The sequence below is a fragment of the Gymnogyps californianus genome, chromosome Z (genome assembly GCF_018139145.2).
Source record: "Gymnogyps californianus isolate 813 chromosome Z, ASM1813914v2, whole genome shotgun sequence".
NCBI lineage: Eukaryota > Metazoa > Chordata > Aves > Accipitriformes > Cathartidae > Gymnogyps > Gymnogyps californianus.
In genome coordinates, this window is record NC_059500.1 from 69,970,008 (window position 1) to 69,991,499 (window position 21,492).

Genomic DNA, 21,492 nt, shown 5'->3' on the forward strand with positions numbered 1-21,492 from the left:
CAATTCCTTTCAGTTCCATTTAAATATAAGAATGTATGAACAGAAATTTTAAATTTAGTGCAGCGTTCTGCAGTGGCATGTAGATAAGCAGTGTTAGGGAACTGTTTGGCAGTCACGGTGTCAATCAAATGAGGTATATTTAGGCATCTGACTCAAAAAAAAATATTTATAGAAGCTTTTTATTCCTCTTTGAACTAGAAATACCTTAATTTAGAGATTTTAAAAATCTGTGGGCTTTATTTTACTTACTTTTTAGAATTTCTCTGTACGTCTACTAATCTTGGAATTTAATCTCTGAGGTGCTCTGTCATAAAGTACCGTCTCCTGGGTACTTCACACAATTTAAACCTCCTGAGGAAAGAAGTCAAATAAATTGATAGATTCACGTGTCTTTAAAATGTGTTTCTGGAACTCAGTGTTCTTACTTGCATTTCTTTGTAGAAGACCACTTAAATTGAGTGTGTTGGGTTTTTTCCTAATAGTAAATTACAGGAAACATTTTTGTTAATTACTCTTGCCATTCCTGATCTGCTTTCAGATCAGTTTTCTAGTAAATATATCATAACTTTCTATTTTATCTTTCATTGTGTTGTCAGTGATAAATTATAGAATCTTTCCGAACTGCTACTGTGAAATTATAAATGCTGCTTGTAGAGTGCTTCCAAGAAACATAGTGCTCTCTTGCTTTTTAGTTTTGAAGATTTCTTGTATGTCAGGGGAGGCTTTTGATATGTGAAAACACAGTTGTTTTTCAAAAAAGGCATATGTGAAACTCTGTCACAGATATTTCACTTGCTCAAAGCTGTGGGATGAGAGGAAGGATGAAGACCAGAAGGGATATGTTTGTGGATTACCTGCAGTTTTTGTGCTTTTTGGCATTTGTGGACATACCTGATAGACTAGTAAGAATACCTGTTTTTGTTGGAAGAAAGTGATTTTGTAGAAGTATTTTTTTTGTTTGGGGATCTTGGTTTTGGTCAACACTCTACGTTGTTTCATACTTTGAAAAACTGTAAGGCCTGTTACGGATTAAATTTATCTAGTTTAGATAAATGACCAAATTCAAAGGTATTTGTTTGAAGATAATATAAAAACACTCTCCTACCCTAGGAGAATTTTTGTTTATGGGAAAGAAAGGTAGACTTACCTCCTCATTTTTAGACTTCCGTATTTTATTTGCTCAGCAGGTTTTTCTCCTGCTACCACTATTTTGTAATTAACTGTTTCTGCCCTTGTCAACTGTCATTTCTATTATTTCCTGTCTTTTCCTGGAAAACTTCTTACATGCTGTTGCTGAACTGTTTAGATATAAGACGCAGGAAACTTACTACTGATGCTCCTGCCACCCTCTGGGGAAAAAAAGGAGAATTTACGAGAAATACTTTGTTAGTCAAAGTTGAAGCTAGCCCTCTCAACTCTCAACTTTACTGCGGAACGTTGATCTACTGTGACATCGCATAATACTTTATCAACTTTAAACTTTACCATATCTTCTGTGAACTGTGATAGACACCACTAATTGCAGAGTAGAAGAAAAGGTATCAATAAAGCTCATTCTTCAGTACTAGCAATTCTGAAAGATAATTTTCTGTATAATTTCAGAACAAGACTGAGGCCTATGGATGTATGAAAACTTGTATCAAGAAAAGTATTTTCTTTTTATTTGCTTCGGAATTGTTTGTCAGTTCTTTCTTGATCTATGTTTATTTACTCAAGATATAGCCGTGGCACTCTTTAATGGTAACAGTTGCCAAAAACTGATTATAGTATTTTTTCTATTAGGCGAGCAAGTGCCGCACTCAACTGCTTAAAACGTTTTCACGAGATGAAGAAAAGAGGACCCAAACCTTACAGCCTCCATTTAGATCATATTATTCAGAAAGCGATCTCAACACACCAAAAAAGGGATCAGTACCGTGTACAGAAAGACATCTTTATTTTAAAGGTATTACCATTATTGATTTTTCAAAACTGAATTTGACTTTGTATTTTGGAGACTTAGATCCCACCCCCCAAGCTTCACTGTCATCTAATTCAGAGCCGTTTATGTGATTTCTTTGTAGTATTTTTTTAATTTAATTTGTCTTGTAGGTACTTGTGGATACTATGTGGCATTTCTAGAAATTGAGGAGTGAAATTACAATAACTTTTAATGCTTTTTAGGACTAATTGTGATTGCTTACTGTTAGATTCTTAATGCAGTACTATAACCATGCAATTTACGTTCAAATGCAAATTACCGTGGAGCATAGCCCTCTTAATGGTTGTTACATGAACAGTAAGTATATCATGTGACGAGACTGAAAAAAATGATGCAAGGGAACTTACTATAGTTTTTCATGTCTGTATTCCAGGATACAGAAGAAGCACTTGTAATGAATCTTCGAGACAGCCAAGTCCTCAACCATAAGGAGAACCTTGACTGGAATTGGAATCTAATAGGGACCATACTCAAGGTGAGCTTAAAAAGGGCTTGATACTATTTTTATGACATTGTTTGGAAAAAAGTATCCATTTCACATGTGAGCTTTGACTTCCTAATATTAATTCCATAGTACATCCCATAATCTATTTTATTTCAGAAAATTAGGATCTCATGGGTTTAATCAATGTGGATATAGTCTCTTTGTATACGACCCTTAAACTGTATGCAAAAATACACTACAGTTAAATTCACAAATTTCTTAATAAGCATGTATTAAATTTTATATAACTTTATTTGTATAGAAATAGACTTTACAGAATTAGCTATAGTGACGTTAAAGCTGCTAATACTTTAGACTTCAGTCCAAACTACACAGGGATACTTCCTTGTTCAGTTTCATACCAGTTTTTTTATATAACGTGAGCTGAAGGTTAAGGCTGGAGGTGGGTTATAGATCAAACTTCAGATGCTTAGACTGAGCCACATATGAAAACTTCAGTCGTATGCAGTCTCGTTCTGTGTTTTGAACTAATATGAATACTCCTGTAGCATCAAGTTCATTACAAAATTAATTTGTTTTTACAAAATAAAGGAAATATGTCTTGACAGGGAGGGCATTATTTTAAATATCTTTAATGCACAGCTTTGAAGAGACTGCCTCTTTTTTTAAGCAGAAAACTTACTTTCTTTTAGTAAGAAAACTTTGAGTGAGTAGTCAGTATAGTCTTCAAACCAAAATAGCTCCTGTCATTCTGTGCATCAAAGCCATCCTTCTGTTGTTACCCCCAAGTAACATTTTCTTACTGTCTTCTTTACTGTGTTGTTATAAAGATGGTGAAAGTACAAAAAAAGATTGATGGTGACAATCATCATCAAGATTATATTTTTAAAAAAAAAAAAGTAAGTATTTCTGTGCATTTTTTTCAGGGACTGATAAACTTGAGAGAGCAAGAATCTGTCTGGTCTAAAGACCTGAATATATATATGACAGTAGCTTTGCTCCACCAAACTTCACTGTTCACAGGCTTACTGCAATTACGAGATTTACTGGATTAGTAGATATCTATGATTAATAATAATAGATATTTTTACCTTTGATTCAGTATTAAAGATATTATCAAAAAACTGTTTTTCAGACTCTCACTGTTAGTCTGTGTAGTACTTTGACAATGAAAGTTTTATGTAGTTGACCACTAAGGTGGTTTTTTAACCTGAAATTTAGGTCAAACTGTCAGTTTCCCTGCTATCTCAGACATCCCCAGCAGTGTATTTTCTAGTGTCCTGTCAAACAGTTGCTAATGTCTCAAAATCAGGGACTTCTCTCTTTCAGAATGAGAAGTTCCTGTGTTTTTTCTGGTTTAACTCTAACCACTTCCGTTCCTGTTAAACTGCACACCACCAGCATAAACTAAGATAATGTTATCAGTGGTCCATCTTTAGTCCTTGAATGAGCAGGATGCAGATTCCAGTGCTTGTGCTATCTCATGTGGCTACTCACCTCCCTCTTGTCTCTGTCGCAGCCTTACAGCTGTGGAGCATCAGCTTTCTAACCACTTCACGACTTGCATCTCATGTGGTCCCTTACTGCCTTTTTTACTTGCTCAGCTTGCTGTCTAAGCTGCTAAAAGAGCAGCAAAAGTGGCAGTGGTCAGGATGGAGGAGTTGCAACTTTGTCGTTGACAGTAGAGCTTCATACTTTATCTGGCACTGTTACTAGTGTAGTCAGTTTTACTAATAATTAACTAGTACACTGTATGTCTTACTACTAGTATACCAACTGGAAATGTAGAACTCTATTGCTTAGGTAGGAAAGAAGAATGTTTGATGCGCTTTTTTCCATCCCTTCCAAGAAGATACTTACTGGTAGTAACAAAAATAAATCAAACTGTAGAGACAACAGATGGCTGTAAAAACAGAGGAAAATATAATAGGAAGAAAGGATAGGTCCAGAAGAGAGTGTTATGACTTCCTGTGATTCTTCTTAAAACATCTTACGAAATATCAACAGAGGAGTTTAAATACCTTTTTAATAAGGAGTATTTAAGTGAGCTATAACAGAATAACGATTATTTTAAAAACAAATCTGATTAATAGTGAAAACAAGAACAAAAAAATTTTCCCCATTATGCATACCAAAATTTTTTGTTCTTTGCAGAGAAGAAACTGAGCAAAATTGTTTATTTTTCATTGGCTTTTAATGGTTTGCTGTTTTCATTAGAATTGTGGCCTTGTACACATAGCATGCGACTGACATTCCCTGTCCTTCTCTAGAAAAAAATTCAACAGTTCTTGGAGCAAGAAGTGTGGGCTTTTCAATAAAATAAGGTTTTTTTATAGGTAATATAAGATGCAAGAAAACTTACACTTCTTCTAATTATTAGGTAAATATAAGAGAAATTAGTAAATTTTAGTGACTAATCAAGTACTGATGTACAAGTTTCATATAATGCTATATTTGCTGTTTTTCTAGTGGCCAAATGTAAATCTAAGGAACTATAAAGATGAACAATTGCACAGGTATGTAAAAATTATGTAGACTTCCTCTGAAGAAAGCAATTTGGAAGAACTGGTTTTTAATATTGCAATAACCTATTCCTTGGATATGTCACATTTCTAAAACTTAATCTATAGATAAGCAGCAAACATGAACATTTAGATAATTAGGTTGCAATATTTGCTTGAAATAAACAGGTCTTTAAGCTTTAGTGGTTTCTTTTCTATGCACAGATACTTTATATGTTTATTCCCTTAACAAGAACCATACCAGCTTTGCAAACACCTTATTTCATTTTAAACCTTAAAGTGTTACTTCTCTGAGATTTCATACATCAGTGTTTGATGTCAGCACTTGACAAATTTTGACAGAATAGGTCTACAGTTGTACAGTTAGATAGTTATAGCTTTCATCAAAAACCAAGAGGAATTTATTTCTAGTTGCTATTAATGGCCAGGCAAGCATGTGTGATTGGGGGGGGGGGGAGGGGGACGGACACGGACAAAAAAAACCAGTACAGCTCTGGTTCCTTCCATGTATGTTGGCATTAAGGCATTTTTATTACTTTTGTACATGTGTGGTAATAGTGTTACTAATTAGCTCTTGGATGTCCCTTTTAACAAGCATTTCAGAAATTGATTTGATTAAGTTATTTTGAAGAGTAGTTCTGTATTTGTAGGCATGGAAAGCTACTTCTATATGAATCTGAGGAAAAACCTATATCTAAAACATATGCTGAAAGGTTCACGCTGCTCCATTTTACGTTTTTACTAAAAAGTAATCGGGCTACTTTTATATAGTGTTCTCAGCATAAGTGGTAGTCCCATGGTAACAATAGCCATAATTTAATTTTTCATTTGTATGATTTCTGGTTTTTTTTCCTGCCCTAGACATTCATTGCCAATCTGTACTTGGTGGTAAAGGATTATTTTCCAAATCTGGTGTGTTATAACATTGCTTCTCTAAAGCAATGTCTGCAGTCCTGGCTGTGACACCCACACCCACCCCTCTACCTACCTACCTGGGACAATGTTCGTGTTCCATGGTTTTGTGCTGCACTCAAGCATTGTTCAGCGCCGAAATAATTTAATTCCAAATAAACTGAGAAAATCTAGGACTGAGTTAGTGTAAAACTTCTACAGTGCGTTGATCCTTTCTGCAGGATTGTGGGTTAGATGCTTTAATGGCTTTAAAATGCTGTTGCTCTTGTTTAGTTATAACTAATTAAGCCCTGAATCTCTCTAGTTTCACTACTGATAATAAGAAATTTTCAGCCACTTTTTTTTTAAGTGTAAAGTACATTTATTTGTCCTTCCATAAGTTGTTTATTTCTTTTTTTACTGTTAGTGTTCTTGTGATGATCTTATGGCTGTTAAAGTGAAATTCCAGATATTTTTGATATAGGTTCCCTCATTTCAGAGATAGTTAATACATACACACTTAAGTATGCACATATATATACACACACATTTATATGTGTGTGTTAATATATATAATATATTTATTGCTAATAATCCAGAATAAAATACATTTCGTTTGACAAAATTTAAAGAAGCCCTCAGATTTCCTTTGTAATTGGTCCTGTTTTTGGAGCTGGGGATAGTGGCTTCCTCTCACTTTTTTAACTAAAGGCACAGTGCTTTAGTTTTCTTAATGCTTGACATACCTACCTTCAGACAGAACATTCTGTGTTATTTTAAAGCACAAACATGTGTTTGTTTTTTGATGAAAAGTTGGCAAGGGGAAGCTCTTTGCTGAAGATTTTTTCCTGTAATGCAAAACTCAAGCTATGTTACTCACCATGATTTCAAAAAGTCTGCGTGAAAGTCTGCATTTGCAATCACTGTGGTGTGCTTCAGAAATGGTTAAGTGAGGTGAATGAAAACACTATTGCTGAATAAATACGACCTTTTTCTGGCAGAACACAAAAATTTATTTTTCGCAGTAGTGTTAACTGTTACAGCTGAAGAAAACTCATGTCACAGATTCTTTTTTAGCTCTTTGTAAGTCTAGATAGTATAGCCTTTGAAAGTCATCACAGGATAAGTTACAGCAGAATAAATTACAAGCATGAGAATGAGAAGAAAGCTATGGCTTCTAAGAGCATAGAGATTTTGAGTTGCTTTGCTTATTTGAAGTCATGACATAGAAAACCCTTTAAAACACACAGTACAGCTGCATCTCTGAAATTGTTTCTGGATAGACTCATTACTGCTACCTGCTACTCTTCTAAGAACTTTTGAAAATTTATTGCCATTAAGCTAGTTCAGTGATAACCTATCTTTTCTATCAGCATCATTTTGTACTGTGAGACTGTCCTTATACTGAAAAACAGCAAATTCTTTTTTCCTTTCCATAGGTTTGTAAGGAGATTGCTATATTTTTACAAGCCTAGCAGTAAACTGTATGCCAACCTGGATCTGGACTATGCCAAGGCTAAGCAGCTCACTGTGGTGGGTTGTCAATTTACTGAATTTCTTCTTGAATCAGAAGAGGTAAGAAATTTTCAGCTACAAGACTGGAGGTAGAATGAGTAGTGTTGCTGTATGCCACTTAGAGGGAAAAACCTTAATTTTAGTACAGACTTCTGTAAACTTTGGGTGTTAAATCTAAAAAGATCAGTGTAATTAAGAAATATAACTTAAAATCCTGAGTTGTCCAGGTGATACACCGACGAAGACAACCGTTTATTAAATACAGCTTTATTAAATGCAACTTAGGGTTTGGAAGGTTTTTTTTTTTTTTTAGTTTTTGCTATGTATATCCTTCCTTTCTCTACCTCCTTTCTTCTTGTGTGCTAAAGACTTCTATGCCTCAGGCCAGAGGAAAATGTCGTTGAACAATTCTTTTCCTGGAAAGAATAGAATTGGTCCTAAGATGTCTCCAAGCTAAACTCCTTTTATTTGCCTTGAACCTTTTTCTTTAGTCTGAATTGTGTTTGCCAGTCAGTATTTTGATTTTGTATATATATTGTGCTTGTACATTTTAAGAAATGGAAAATGATGGATTTCAGCAAAGAAGAGAGACCCAGTTCTGTTACTAGTAAATGCTGTTACTCTTTGTTTTGTTAGGATGGACAAGGTTACCTGGAGGAATTGGTTAAAGATATTGTACATTGGCTCAACTCTTCATCAGGAATGAAACCTGAACGTAGTCTTCAAAATAATGGGTTACTAAATACCCTTAGCCAGCACTACTTTCTGTTTTTTGGTACTCTCTCTTGTCACCCTCATGGAGTGAAAATGCTTGAAAAATGTAATGTGTTTCAGTGGTGAGTGTTTTTATTCTGTTTGAATAGTGCTTATGGGTATTAATAGTTATGAAAATTGTAAACTGTGCATGAGGACCACTGTCTGTAAAGCTGATTTAAAGTTCTTTTGATTTATTAAAAAGTAAAAATCCCCAGTTGTGGGGGGTTTTGGTGTTTTTTTTTTTTTAAGAAGAGATCTTCTAGTCTGTCATTACTGAAGAGATTAAGGGTGATTGTGTCACAAAATAGCTTACTTTTTCCTGTCCACACCTATCTGACAGAAAACAGTATCAGGAAGGATGATACTGTACTGAAAAGACGGGGCGGGGGGAGGCGGGGAAAGAAAAAACAAAATAAAACCTAAAGACAACCAGAAACACACAAACCACCAAAACCTGGCACGTATCATACTGTCTGTGAAATGTGATGATATATGTTGTACCTAAACTTCAGTCCAGTATATTTGAGTGAAGCAGTGAAGTTCAAAATTTTGTTCAGGTACAAATAAACTTACTTTCCTTTGGGAGTAAATTGGCTAGCGGCTAATACCAGTTTATTTTAAATATAGTAAATTTTAAGTGAAAATTCAAGTGTTTTGATGTACTGTGGGTTTTTTTTAATTGTTTTCATTGATTATTAGAATGCAAGTTTTACTGGCTTGAGAAAACTTGGTTTATAATGAAATCTAGACAGTTAATAGGACTAACCTTATGGCAAGCTTTATACACAGAATGTTTTACAATGAGGAATTGTTCACCGAGCTTCATGAACATTAATTTTTGTACTGATAATCACTAATTAAAGTATTCTGACAAAATTATTACAGAGCAATTATAAAAATGTTGGTTTGCGGTTTTTCCCCTTGCAGTTTAGTGCATATTTGGTCCCCATTTGACTCTTAACAGCTGTAACAGTTTGAAGTTACTCTGTTTCATATGAGAACTTACTTTGTATTCTGCATTTATAGAAATGAAAGTCTAATTCAAAGTACTAAGATTAAATTATTGACTGAATAAATAAGTTGGTTTGAGTGGGTTCAAATACTAATTTTTATTTTCTTCTCCCTCCCCTTTCCCCCCCCCAGTCTTCTTAATCTTTGTTCTTTGAAGAACCAGGATCACTTGTTAAAATTGACTGTTTCTAGTTTGGACTACAGCAGAGATGGGTTAGCAAGAGTCATCCTTTCTAAAATCCTGACAGCAGCTACTGATGTAAGTTCGATTCAACTTCTGTTCCATTGTTATTTGCCACTAGACATTTATTTTGTTACTCAAGGTGTATGACTTTCTGGATATATAATAGCTTAAAAATAAAGGGTTTTATTTTTGTATTCAGAGAAATGAAACTCCTACTCATGTAGCTTTTGAATTTGCTGTTAACTTCACACCATATATTGTATTTGTGCTCAAGAAATTAAGTCAATAAAATAGAGGTTTCTCTCGTGTATGAAGTGGGTTGAAGTCTTTAAATGCATAAACCTAGTGTGACGTTACTATCTAGGCCAGTGGACATCCTAAATCAATTGTGAAGGCATTATTTTCACACACAGAAATGTGTATTTCTAGCAGTAATAAACAGGTTAACCTTCTAGTGGTACATACTGTTTTGATAATGATTGAGGTTACTGTGGTGGAACTGAGTAGGAGCTATAGCTCCTGGAACGAGGGGGTGATTCAGAAATAGGCATTTGGATTTGTACTTCTGAATGAAAGGAAGTGAGTGGAAATAAAACACAGACTTACGTAGACTTGGGAGAGGAAGCTCTTGAACTTCTAAGAAAAAAGAAATCAATCAGGTGTAACATAGTAGACAAGCATTGATGTCAGGGAAATGACAATTAGAAAGTTGAAATCTAACTAGGAAAGAACTTTCATTACTTCAGGGAGAGCTATTCCTGTGTCACCTGGACAAGGCAGAATATATTCTAGAGTGGATACAAGAGGGAGTAAGTTAGATGCTAGATTTAAATGTCTCATTGTATTTTGGAAGAGGAGAGGTAAAGAAAGAAGTTGAGGATATTTCTCTGAGACTATCAAAGATACGATGATTCTTATGGGTAAAGAGTGGAGTCTGAAAGTAATGAAGATAGTTGGGGTTGAAGGAATGACTCATTGAAAGAAGAGTGTGAAGCTCCATACTGAATAATTTTTAAGTAATCTTTCAGTGAAGTGATGACTTTGATTTCCTTTCTCCAAAGTTGTTTTATACCTAGTCTGAGCAAGAAAACAATATGTTCTTGTTGGCATCACGAAGACGTGGTGAGATGGCTCCTACGACTGGAGTGTTGGAATGGAAGGATACAGGCTCTTTAGGAAGGACAGGCAGGGAAGACGAGGAGGGGGTGTTGCCCTCTGTGTCAATGACCAGCTGGAGTGCATGGAGCTCTGCCTGGGGATGGATGAGGAGCTGACCAAGAGCTTATGGGTCAGGATTAAAGGGAGGGCAGGGACAGGTGACATTATAGTGGGGGTCTGCTACAGGCCGCCCGACCAGGAAGACTGAGCGGATGAGGCCCTCTATAGACAGATGGGAGCAGCCTCACGTTCACAAGCCCTGGTCCTCATGGGGGACTTCAGCCACCCTGATATCTGTTCCAGGGACAACACAGTAGGGCATAAGCAATCCAGGAGGTTCCTGGAATGCGTTGATGAGAACTTCCTTCTCCAAGTGATGGAGAAGCCAACGACCAGAGCTGCTATGCTGGACCTTGTTCTCACCAGCAAGGAGGGGCTGGTGGGGAATGTGAAGCTCAAGGGCAGCCTTGGCTGCAGGGACCATGAAATGGTGGAGTTCAAGATCCTTAGGGCAGCGAGGAGGGCGCACAGCAAGCTTGCTGCCCTGGACTTCAGGAGAGCAGACTTTGGCCTCTTCAGGGATCTGCTTGGTAGAGTACCATGGAGTAAAGCCCTGGAGGGAAGAGGGGTCCAAGAAAGCTGGTCAATATTCAAGGATCACCCTCCTCCAAGCTCAGGAGCAATGCATCCCAACAAAGAGGGATGCAAAAGACGTCAAGCAAAAACATCAGGAGGCCTGCGTGGATGAACAAGGAACTCCTGGACAAGCTCAAACACAAAAAGAACGCCTACAGAGGGTGGAAGCAAGGACAGGTAGCCTGGGAGGAATACAGAGAAATTGTCTGAGCAGCCATGGATCAGCTTAGGAAAGCCAAAGCCCTGATAGAATTAAATCTGGCCGGGGATGTCAAGGGCAACAAGAAAAGCTTCTGTAGGTATGTTGGTGATAAAAGGAAGACTAGGGAAAATGTGGGCCCTCTCTGGAATGAAACAGGAGACCGGGTTACCCAGGACATGGAGAAGGCTGAGGTACTCAACAACATTTTTTGCCTCAGTCTTCACCAGCAGGTGCTCCAGCCATGCTCCCCAAGATGCAGAAGGCAAAGGCAGGGACTGGGAGAATGAAGAACCGCCCACTGTAGGAGAAGATCAGTTTTGAGACCATCTAAGGAACCTGAAGGTGCACAGGTCCATGGGACCTGATGAGATGCATCCACGGGTCCTGAGGAAACTGGCAGATGAAGTGGCTAAGCCTCTATCCATCATATTTGAGAAGTTGTGGCAGTCTGGGGAAGTTCCCACTGACTGGAAAAGGGGAAACATAACCCCCATTTTTGAAAAGGAAGACCCGGGGAACTACAGGCGAGCCAGTCTCACCTCTGCTTGGCAAGATCATGGAGCGGATTCTCCTGGAAACTATGCTAAGGCACATGGAAGATAAGGAGGTGGTTGGTGACAGCCAACATGGCTTCACTGAGGGCAAATCATGCCTGACAGATTTGGTGGCCACCTTCGACAGGGTTACAGTGTTGGTGGATAAGGGAAGAGTAACTGACGTCATCTACCTGGACTTGTCCAAAGCATTTGACACTGTTCCGCATGACATCCTTGTCTCTAAACTAGAGACACATGGATTTAACAGATGGACCACTTGGTGGATAAGGAGTTGGCTGGATGGTCGCACTCAGAGTTGCGGTCAACGGTTCAATGTCCAAGTGGAGACCAGTGACGACTGGCATTCCCCAGGGGTCAATATTGGGACCGGTGCTGTTTCACATCTTTGAGCAACATGGACAGTGGGATTGAGTGCACCCTCAGCAAGTTTGCTGACGACACCAAGCTGTGTGATATGGTCGACACGCTGGAGGGAAGGGATGCCATCCAGAGGGACCTTGACAGGCTTGAGAGGTGGGCCCGTGTGAACCTCATGAAGTTCAACAAGGCCAAGTGCAAGGTCCTGCACGTGGGTCGGGGCAGTCCCAAGCACAAATACAGACTGGGCAATGAGTGGATTGAGAGCAGCCCTGAGGAGAAGGACTTGGGGGTGTTGGTTGATGAGAAGCTCAACATGACCCGGCAATGTGCATTTGCAGCTCAGAAAGCCAACCGTATCCTGGGCTGCATTAAAAGAAGCGTGACCGGCAGGTTGAGGGAGGTTATTCTCCCCCTCTACTTCGCTCTCGTGAGACCCCACCTGGAGTACTGTGTTCAGCTCTGGGGCCCCCAGCATAAGAAGGACATGGACCTATTGGAGCAAGTCCAGAGAAGGGCCACGAAGATTATGGGAGGGCTGGAGCACATCTTCTATGAAGACAGGCTGAGAGAGTTGACATTGTTTAGCCTGGAGAAGAGAAGACTCTGGGAAGACCTTCTAGCAGCCTTCCAGTACCTAAAGGGGGCCTACAAGAAAGCCAGAGAGGGACTTTTTACAAGGGCAGGTAGTGATAGACCAAGGGGTAATGGCTTTAAACTGAAAGAGGGTAGATTTAGATTAGATGTAAGGAAGAAGTTCTTTCCTGTGAGGGTGGTGAGACACTAGAACACGTTGCCCAGAGAGACTGTGGATGCCCTATCCCTGGAAACATTCAAGGCCAGGCTGGATGAGGCTTTGAGGCAACCTGGTCTAGTGGAAGGTGTCTCTGCCCATGGCAGGGGGGTTGGAACTAGATGATCTTCAAGGTCCCTTCGAACCTAAACCATTCTATGAGTCTATGTTGTGAGGACACATGCTTGTGTCTTTATTAGACTTCCAAGCTCCTGTTAGATGACTGTCAGTTAAGACCAATTTAGAGCATGGAACTTCATTTAGCTGTTTCTATTGAGATTTTGTGTCAACGGGTACTGCCCCCTGCTACCTCCACCACCTCCCAGCTATTTTTACCTCATTAAAAGGGGCCATATGGGGGAGAAGAGCACTCCAGCATTTCAGTTTCTTCCAACTGCAGGTAGTTAATAATCAGAAAAAAGTCCAGGCCTGCTGTCACAATCTCCTCAACAAAGTACACAGTTACACTAATAATTTGAGGCATTTTATTATGAATTAGTGTTTGTGGTTTAGATTTTGGGAAAGATTTCTTGATTCTGATATCTAAAGTATGAAAACTTAAATTCTATTTTGAGAGAGATACTTCCAAATGTTTTCAAGCATCTAGTACTTATACCAGAAGCTTTATATAGGTAGGAATGGGTTGATTTCCTTCCAAATGTTCTATAAAGACCTACTTTTCTACTTTATCTTAGCGGAGGGAAAAAAAAACCCAAACCAAACCAGAATGTATTCAGCTCTGATACAGGTATCACTAGGTGTAAGCAGACTGGCATGAAGTGGGGTGCAGATACTGCCTGAATATATTGTCCCAAGCATATATAAAGCCAGAAAGCAGTTGAGAGCTACTGCTGCTTTTAGTGATGATAACTAAAACCACGATTTTCTACCTATTTGTAATTCAGCTTAATGAACAATAGGTAGTAAACATTTCTAGTATTTCAGATGTGAATAGGATAGATGTCATTCTCTGGCACCTTAGAAGTTAAGAAAGTTTGTAGAGCCCCCAGGTTTACCCATTTCAGTTCTAGTCTGTTTGGGATTGTGAGAAGGATTTGAGATCATGATCTGATTGCTGGCATTACCTTCACTATTTAATGCCAGACCTTGACAGAGAAGGTCTAAGAGACGTTCTACAGGCTCAGAAACTTAAGAATGCAAATTTTGAAGCTGAAACCTAAATAATTAGTTTTAAAGTTAGAGATCTTTCTTGCCAGATACCCTGATACCTTCTCACATCTGTGATGTTTTAAGGTCTCAGCCTACATTAGTAGCCTATGGCTACTGAGTTCTAATGCTTCCGTTTCCCAGTCTCACATTGACGTGTGGATCTAGCAACATTGTCTAGGGAAACAGCAGAGATTAAGTATTTGTCTATTTTTGGCAGTCTCCTGAAAAGTAAAAGAATAGAAATTATTAGGATATATCTTCTCAACTGCCAAGCACTGACTTACTCTATAAAGTCTAACCTTTCTCATATGTGCACGATATGGGTCAGTAGTCCTTAATACCAGTTAGGTATGCATTCAGGTATAGCAGGTCTCTAACTATAGTGATCTCCAGGCAAATTCATAGCTGAGATATGTTGTGACTTAAATTCTACTATTTAGAGTTGTACTGAATGAGACTGTACCCTGATTTTTGTACGCTGCAATACCATGAGAATCCCTTCAATATTTTCTTTTTTTAAAAAGAATTTATGATAATACATTTAAGAAATGTAAAAAAAAATTAAATCTTGTTTATTCTTCACAAGTGTAAATGAATCTTTTACTATCGGATACTAAAAAAGAAGGAAAATTTACTGTTTGAACCTCTTAAATAGAGCCTGACTTACTTTGTGAAACGTACTGAACCTTGAGGGATGGATAAAACTACTTCAGGGTGTTTTGTTTCCTGAATTAGTTGACCTGCTTGGAATTCTTGAAATTAATAGGGAAGTATTTTGTATATTTCATCTTAAAGAGGAAAATCACAAATAGAATGAACTGTCTCAGCCAGCAGGAAGGGTTTGTATTAATTCATAATCCAGAAGATGAACTGTGATTTTGATTCTATATGCTGCCTCTGGCTTCTAAATTCTATTTAAAAGTAATAAAAATGTATGGGACTGGACATAATTTCTGAAAAGCTGTATTTTGTAAGGGAGAAGGACCATCTCCAGTAAGGCTTCTTCCCTTCAGAAATTTTAATTCCCCAAGACATTTGTTAATAAAATACCTTCTCTCTTCATTTCAAAAGCTGAAGATGCTCATTTTCTTGGGTTAACTGAGGTTATAGCCTCATACACCTTTTAAAGCTACCCAGAGCTGTGAAGCAGGTTTGTTAGCCATTTGCTAATAAGTGTCTCTGAACAACGGAAAGTAATTTCTGTAGCCAGCTTAGTGTTAGAAGGGCAGAGTAGCATTTTGGGGTGACTATATACAATGAAAACACTTACAGAGCAATATCGTTGCAGATCAGTGAAGCAGAAGCACATCTTAACCTACTTCCGTATGTGCTTTGGTCATTCATGCTGAAGCAAATTAATACTGCTTCAGCTGCCTTTCTGCCAGTTCATGGTAGAAGCAGCAGAGCCAGTGTGTCCTCAAGTGCTGCAGTTCATGACCTAGGACTTTATCTTCATAGGTGGCTAAGGGGTAGACTTATTCTACATCTACTGGCAACTATGCTGGGCTGTATGTAATCAGCAAGCATAGTGACCTCTGACTTGCTGCTTCTCTTCTAAGGGTCTCAGAGCCCTTTAATAGTAAAAGTAAGAATCTTCTGACAGATTTAGTACAGGGCTTTATTTATGTTTTTCATGTAGTTCATGCATGAGGGAAAGAGGGGCATGTCTGCTTCTTCAGATATTCTCTATACTGGTTTTCCTATCAGTTCTCATCAAAAGTAAAAACATTCCAGGATTTTGCTTCATCTGGAAAAGCAATGCTGGGCTTCACCCCTCTGATCTGGGAAATGTATACAGGTGATCTTGCTGCACAAAGGTTGTGTCCCTACTTGAAGACTTTAGGACTGTCGGAAATGCATGCAGTGGTTTTGCAGCCCCAGGTCTGAGGTTTGAACATCTTAGTCTGTTGAGTCATTCCTTGTTGTAAAGACCCTTTTGCATACGTTCAATTACTTAAAACCCTGTTCTGCTGTTCTTTACATCTTTTTAATTGTTCTTCTTTTTCTTTCTGACGATGGTAGGAAAAACAGAACTGTACACAGTGTCCAAGATGTCAACACCCAGTGGATTTACCTAGTGACAATGCTGCCGCATTTTGTTCTGTTTACTTTCAGTAGTTTTGGTTGCCATTGAGCTTCTATCTAGCGCTTCCACAGAACTAACTAATATTAGCCCCAAGATCTTTCCCCTGGGTGGAAAAGCTGGCTCAGAGCCTGTTGTGTGTGTAAAACTGGGATTATTTTTTCACTTTAGCTCATTGTTTCAAATTTATCTGCAGTGAATTTTCTTTGCCATTTTATTGTCCCATCAGAGTCATGAGTTCCTTCTTATCTTTTCCTTTTCCAAACAGAAGATAAAAATTGTTCTAATTCTGTGGTAGCTATCTGGATAGATTAATTCATGTTCAGGAAGTATTTCAGGAAGTGAACAATGTTATCTTTTGTTCTCTGTATCACACTCAGTGTAGTTGTAGCAGTAACAATGATTCTTTATAAATAGATTTTAACACTTGCACTACATGACACTGAATTCTGGTTTCATATTATTATGTTATTCTGTAGGCTTAACATCTAGATCAAGTGATCATTTTGACATAATCATTCCTGCCTCCCCTCCAAAAAATAAGCCTCTGGATATTGAATAAGTAGAAATGAGCACATAATAGTTGAAGTTGAAATAATGAGATGAGGTTTTTGAAATGAACTGTGCACGTTCACATTTCCTACTCTCATTTTCTTTCAAGTCCTGCTTGTCAAGTATTTCTAGAGGAAAAAAACAATCCAGAAAACATTGTTAACCTAGGTAGTGCTGTCCATCCTGGACCAATTCAGCTATCTCTTGTAGTACAGGTATTCACATGCATCCCAACATAGATCGTTTATATTTTAACGTATAGAAAACTTACTTGGTTATAGCTATCATAGCCTTAAAGGTGTAGGGACTGAAGACCTGAAGAAGGATTTGGGCACCTGATTTTGTCTTTTCCAGCTATGCTTGTCTAAGCATAGATAACACCTTTCCTAGTAAGCATACATTGTCAAGGTTGTTCTGTGCTTACTCCAGAACACTGCAAATTCTTGTGGATTAAGCCTGTTTGCTTCTATTATGTGTGTGTTTTTTCTAATAGAAAATGGTGTTAATCAGTTTATGCTGTTTATTCAGCAAGTTTTGAACAGCAGCACAGGAACTGACAGAGTACTTACTTCATTCTGCTGTGACTTGGAGAAATTCATAGTAGTAAACTAAGTGTTGGGAAACTGTCTTATTACAGAAAATAACATTTTTCTATTTAGAACGCTTTCTGAGAAATTTTGAAGATCAGATACTTTTGGGAAACATTTTAAAATTTATTAAAATAAATTCCCCAGAGGTTCTAATATTTGCTTGTTAAAGCTTTTTGCAAAACATTGCATACATGAAAGTATATGCAATTGCACTGGCCATTTACAAGGTATTTTTCCTGCTAATCCTGATGACTTCGTGTGGTGCTATCATACTGAATGACTAAGTGATAATGGCTTTCCAAGGAGACCAGATTGCTTGTGATCTCAGACTCAAATTTGACATTTGATAAGATAGAAATAGCTCTCTAATATGCTGTAGTTTTAATACATAAGGTGTGCATCACAGCTGCTTGCTGTAAAATATGATAACTGAAATGTATTAAAGTGATAAATCATTAACTACATTAGCTATTTTTCTTCCATTCAAAAAAGTATTTTCCTTACTTTTGCAGAGCTGCAGGTTGTATGCAACAAAACACTTACGAGTGTTACTGAGAGCAAATGTAGAGTTCTTCAGCAACTGGGGGATTGAGTTACTGGTGACCCAGTTACATGATAAAAATAAAACTATTTCTTCCGAGGCACTTGATATTCTGGATGAGGCATGTGAAGACAAGGTGAGCATCCTTTCCCTTTTCAACCTCGTTTTGGTATGCTACTCTGTATGCTGTTCCCTACCCCCTCCCCCAGTAGCAAAGTAAAAGTATGCAAGAAGCTACTGATGGTTTCCTTTCTTGATTGTCATTGATGGACTTCATAATAGTTTATAGACCCCCTTGCTGAAAATACTGCAGTATTAATGACAAGAAAATGTAGACTTCTGGATTATGCCTGCTTTTAAATATGAATTCAGACTAATTCAGCCTTCTTCATCATTATACATTTTGTGAAGTAATATATATTTAATGACAGAAGGTACCTGAAATGGATATTAGGATGAGGTTAGTGCTGTTTGATACTTTCTTTTGTGAAAAACTTGCTGCTTCATTGCTGGCAGATTGTTGTAACTGTTGTAGTTTTCAGAATTATATAGTGCTCAGATACTCCGTATGCATTTTTAATTATTTTAGGCCAATCTTCATGCCCTTATCCAAATGAAACCAGCTCTTTCTCATCTTGGAGACAAGGGTTTGCTTCTACTCCTAAGGTAAATGTTGAATACGCTGTTTGACTTTACACTGTGGAAACAAATAAGTGTTTGTTTTTATTGAACTTATGTGATTTAAGTGGAGTACTAACTGTCTGATGTTACTTTACAGATTTCTGTCCATCCCAAAGGGGTTTTCGTATCTAAATGAAAGAGGTTATGTAACAAAACAAATGGAAAAGTGGCAAAAGGTAATGCTAAGAATAAAAAGTGTGCTTGATGTTAGGAGGAGGAAGGGTGTGAATGTGCAGGTTTAGAAGGTCAAAGATTCTTAAAAATATTGCGTATTCATTACGTGCATTGCTAATGCCAATACATTTATTGCCTCAGTGACTTAACGATTTTGCTGAAAAAGGTTGACAGGGACTTACAGTTCCATAGCTCCTCTGTACATGTGTGCTTTTGATTTACTCAGGCCTTTGATATAATTTTGATATTTCAGCAAATATTTCAGGAGTGTAGTGTTGTTGTGTAAGGTCTTATCTAGAGAAGTGTGTAAAGGAATACTACTTTTTGAGATACCTGTTACCTCTGGTTGTTGCTAATTGAAGTTAAATCTAGAGCTCATGAAGGTAGAATTAGCTTATGCTGTTAGGAGCTAAATAGGAACACAAGACCATTAAGAAAAATGCATCATTGTCATGACTAGAATAAAACTCTTCGTACATTATTTTGTTTTCATAATTGATTATAAGTGCTTGGTCTCATTCCTGTTGGCAGGGTTTTTTTACCAACTTATAAGCTGTCACTTCTCTAGGAATACTGGAACGTGTGGTGGTCTGTTGAGAATATTCGGGTTAGTCAGATGTGAAGTATTTTCCTTTTTTAACAAATTCACTGAAATAATTATGGAATCGTCAACTCTGCAAATTCATTGTATGTATGAAGTGCAGTAATTTTGGCGAGTCCCACGTTCAGATCATAAAGAAATTCAGCCTGCCTTAAGGAGCATTTCAATTTTTCCTTCCTTATAAAGTACCATACTATAAAAACATAAACCACTAAATGTATTGTGTCAACCTTTGTCTGTCTTCTTTTAGGAATATAACTTAAAGTATGTTGAATTGATTGAAGAACAACTTAATGAAGCACTTACAACGTATCGCAAACCTGTTGATGGTGATAACTATGTTCGTCGGAGCAACCAAAGGTAAATTTGGGAAAACGCATCTTTGGGCATAAGCTGGCAGAACTGATCAAGAGAGCTTTAAACTAGAATCTGTGGGGAAGGGGGATACCAGCAGGATTGCAGTAGGTAAGCCAAGGGTTGGCATGGCCTCGCCTGAGGGTGGCAATGCTAGTGGGAATGTTTACACAGCTCTTGGGAGCACGGAGGACTCGGGAGCATATCTGAAATGTTTGTATACCAACACACGCAGTATGAGAAACAAACAGGATGAACTGGGAGCGTTGATCAGTTCCCAGAGCTATGACATCATTGGTATTAGCGAGACTTGGTGGAATGAGTCCCACGATTGGAGTGCTGGGATGGAGAGCTACAGGCTGTTCAGGAGGGATAGGCAGGGCAGGCGAGGGGGAAGTGTCGCTCTATATGTATGATTGTACAGCCTTTACAGTTAGTGATGATGTGGTTGAGAGCCTCTGGGTGAGGATTAGGGGGATGGGAAATCAAGGAGATGTTGTAGTGGGTTTCTACTACTGATCGCTCAGCCAACATGTTAGCACTGATAAGTTATTCTATAGGCAATTGGGAGAAATTTCTGGATCGGTAGCCCTTGTCCTTATGGGAGATTTCAAATTCACAGACATCAGCTGGGAATACCATACTGCTGTGAAGAAGGAAATTCTTGAAGTTTATAGGAGAGAACTTCTTGTCACAAGTACTCAGTGAGCCAACTAGGAAGGATGCCCTCCTAGACTTGCTATTTGTGAATAGAGAAGGATTTGTGGGAGATGTGATAGTAGGTGGTTGTCTTGGCCACAGTGATCATGAAATGGTTGAGTTTAAAATTTTCTGTGTAATGAGAAAAAAGGACAGCAGAGTTGCTACCCTGGACTTCAGGAGAGCAAACTCAGGGAGCTATTTAGCAGAGTACCCTGGGAATCTGCTTTTGAGGGCTTAGGAGTCCATGAGTGCTGGTCAGTTTTTAAGAACCACCTTTTAAAAGCATAGGAGCAGGCAATCACATCATGTTGTAAGTGAAGCAAGTGGGACAGAAGACCAGGTTGGCTGAACAGGGAATTCCTCATGAAGCTCGAGGAAAAAAATTGTGTGATCTCTGTGTCGTGGTTTAACCCCAGCCAGCAGCTAAGCACCGCACAGCCACTTGCTCACTCACCCCCCAGTGGGATGGGAGAGAGAATCAGAAGAGCAAAAGTGAGAACTTGTTGGTTAAGATAAAGACAGAAGCGAAAGCTGCACCCGCAAGCAAAGCAAAACAAGGAATTCATTCACCACTTCCCATTGGCAGGCAGGTGTTCAGCCATCTCCGGGAAAGCAGGGCTCCATCATGCATAACGGTTACTTGGGAAGACAAACGCCATCACTCTGAACATCCCCCCTTTCCTCCTTCTTCGCCCAGCTTTATATGCTGAGCATGATGTCATATGGTATGGAATATCCCTTTGGTCAGTTGGAGTCAGCTGTCCCGGCTGTGTCCCCTCCGAGCTTCTTGTGCACCCCCAGCCTCCTCGCTGGTGGGGTGGTGAGAGAGGCAGAAAAGGCCTTGACTCTAAGCCATGCTAAGCACTGCTCAGCAATAACAAAAACATCCCTGAACTATCAACACACTTTCCAGCACAAATCCAAAACATAGCCCCATACTAGCTACTGTGAAGAAAATTAACTCTAGCCCAGCCAAAACCAGCACTCTCTGGAAGCAAGGTCAGGCTTCACAGGAAGATTGTAGATCTGTGGTTCA

The 21,492-nt window shown here is 38.4% G+C and overlaps 1 protein-coding gene across 1 annotated transcript in view; it reads left to right on the forward strand.

Moving 5' to 3' along the window:
• RICTOR (RPTOR independent companion of MTOR complex 2) overlaps window positions 1-21,492 on the forward strand; it is a 91,018-nt gene that overhangs the window by 47,486 nt on the left and 22,040 nt on the right. The window contains exons 17-26 of the mRNA XM_050912536.1: window positions 1,783-1,945; window positions 2,355-2,456; window positions 4,896-4,942; window positions 7,279-7,414; window positions 7,991-8,190; window positions 9,254-9,380; window positions 17,916-18,080; window positions 18,534-18,610; window positions 18,723-18,801; window positions 19,651-19,760. Of these exons, the coding sequence (XP_050768493.1) occupies window positions 1,783-1,945; window positions 2,355-2,456; window positions 4,896-4,942; window positions 7,279-7,414; window positions 7,991-8,190; window positions 9,254-9,380; window positions 17,916-18,080; window positions 18,534-18,610; window positions 18,723-18,801; window positions 19,651-19,760 (1,206 nt within the window). The remainder of the gene's footprint in view (window positions 1-1,782; window positions 1,946-2,354; window positions 2,457-4,895; window positions 4,943-7,278; window positions 7,415-7,990; window positions 8,191-9,253; window positions 9,381-17,915; window positions 18,081-18,533; window positions 18,611-18,722; window positions 18,802-19,650; window positions 19,761-21,492) is intronic.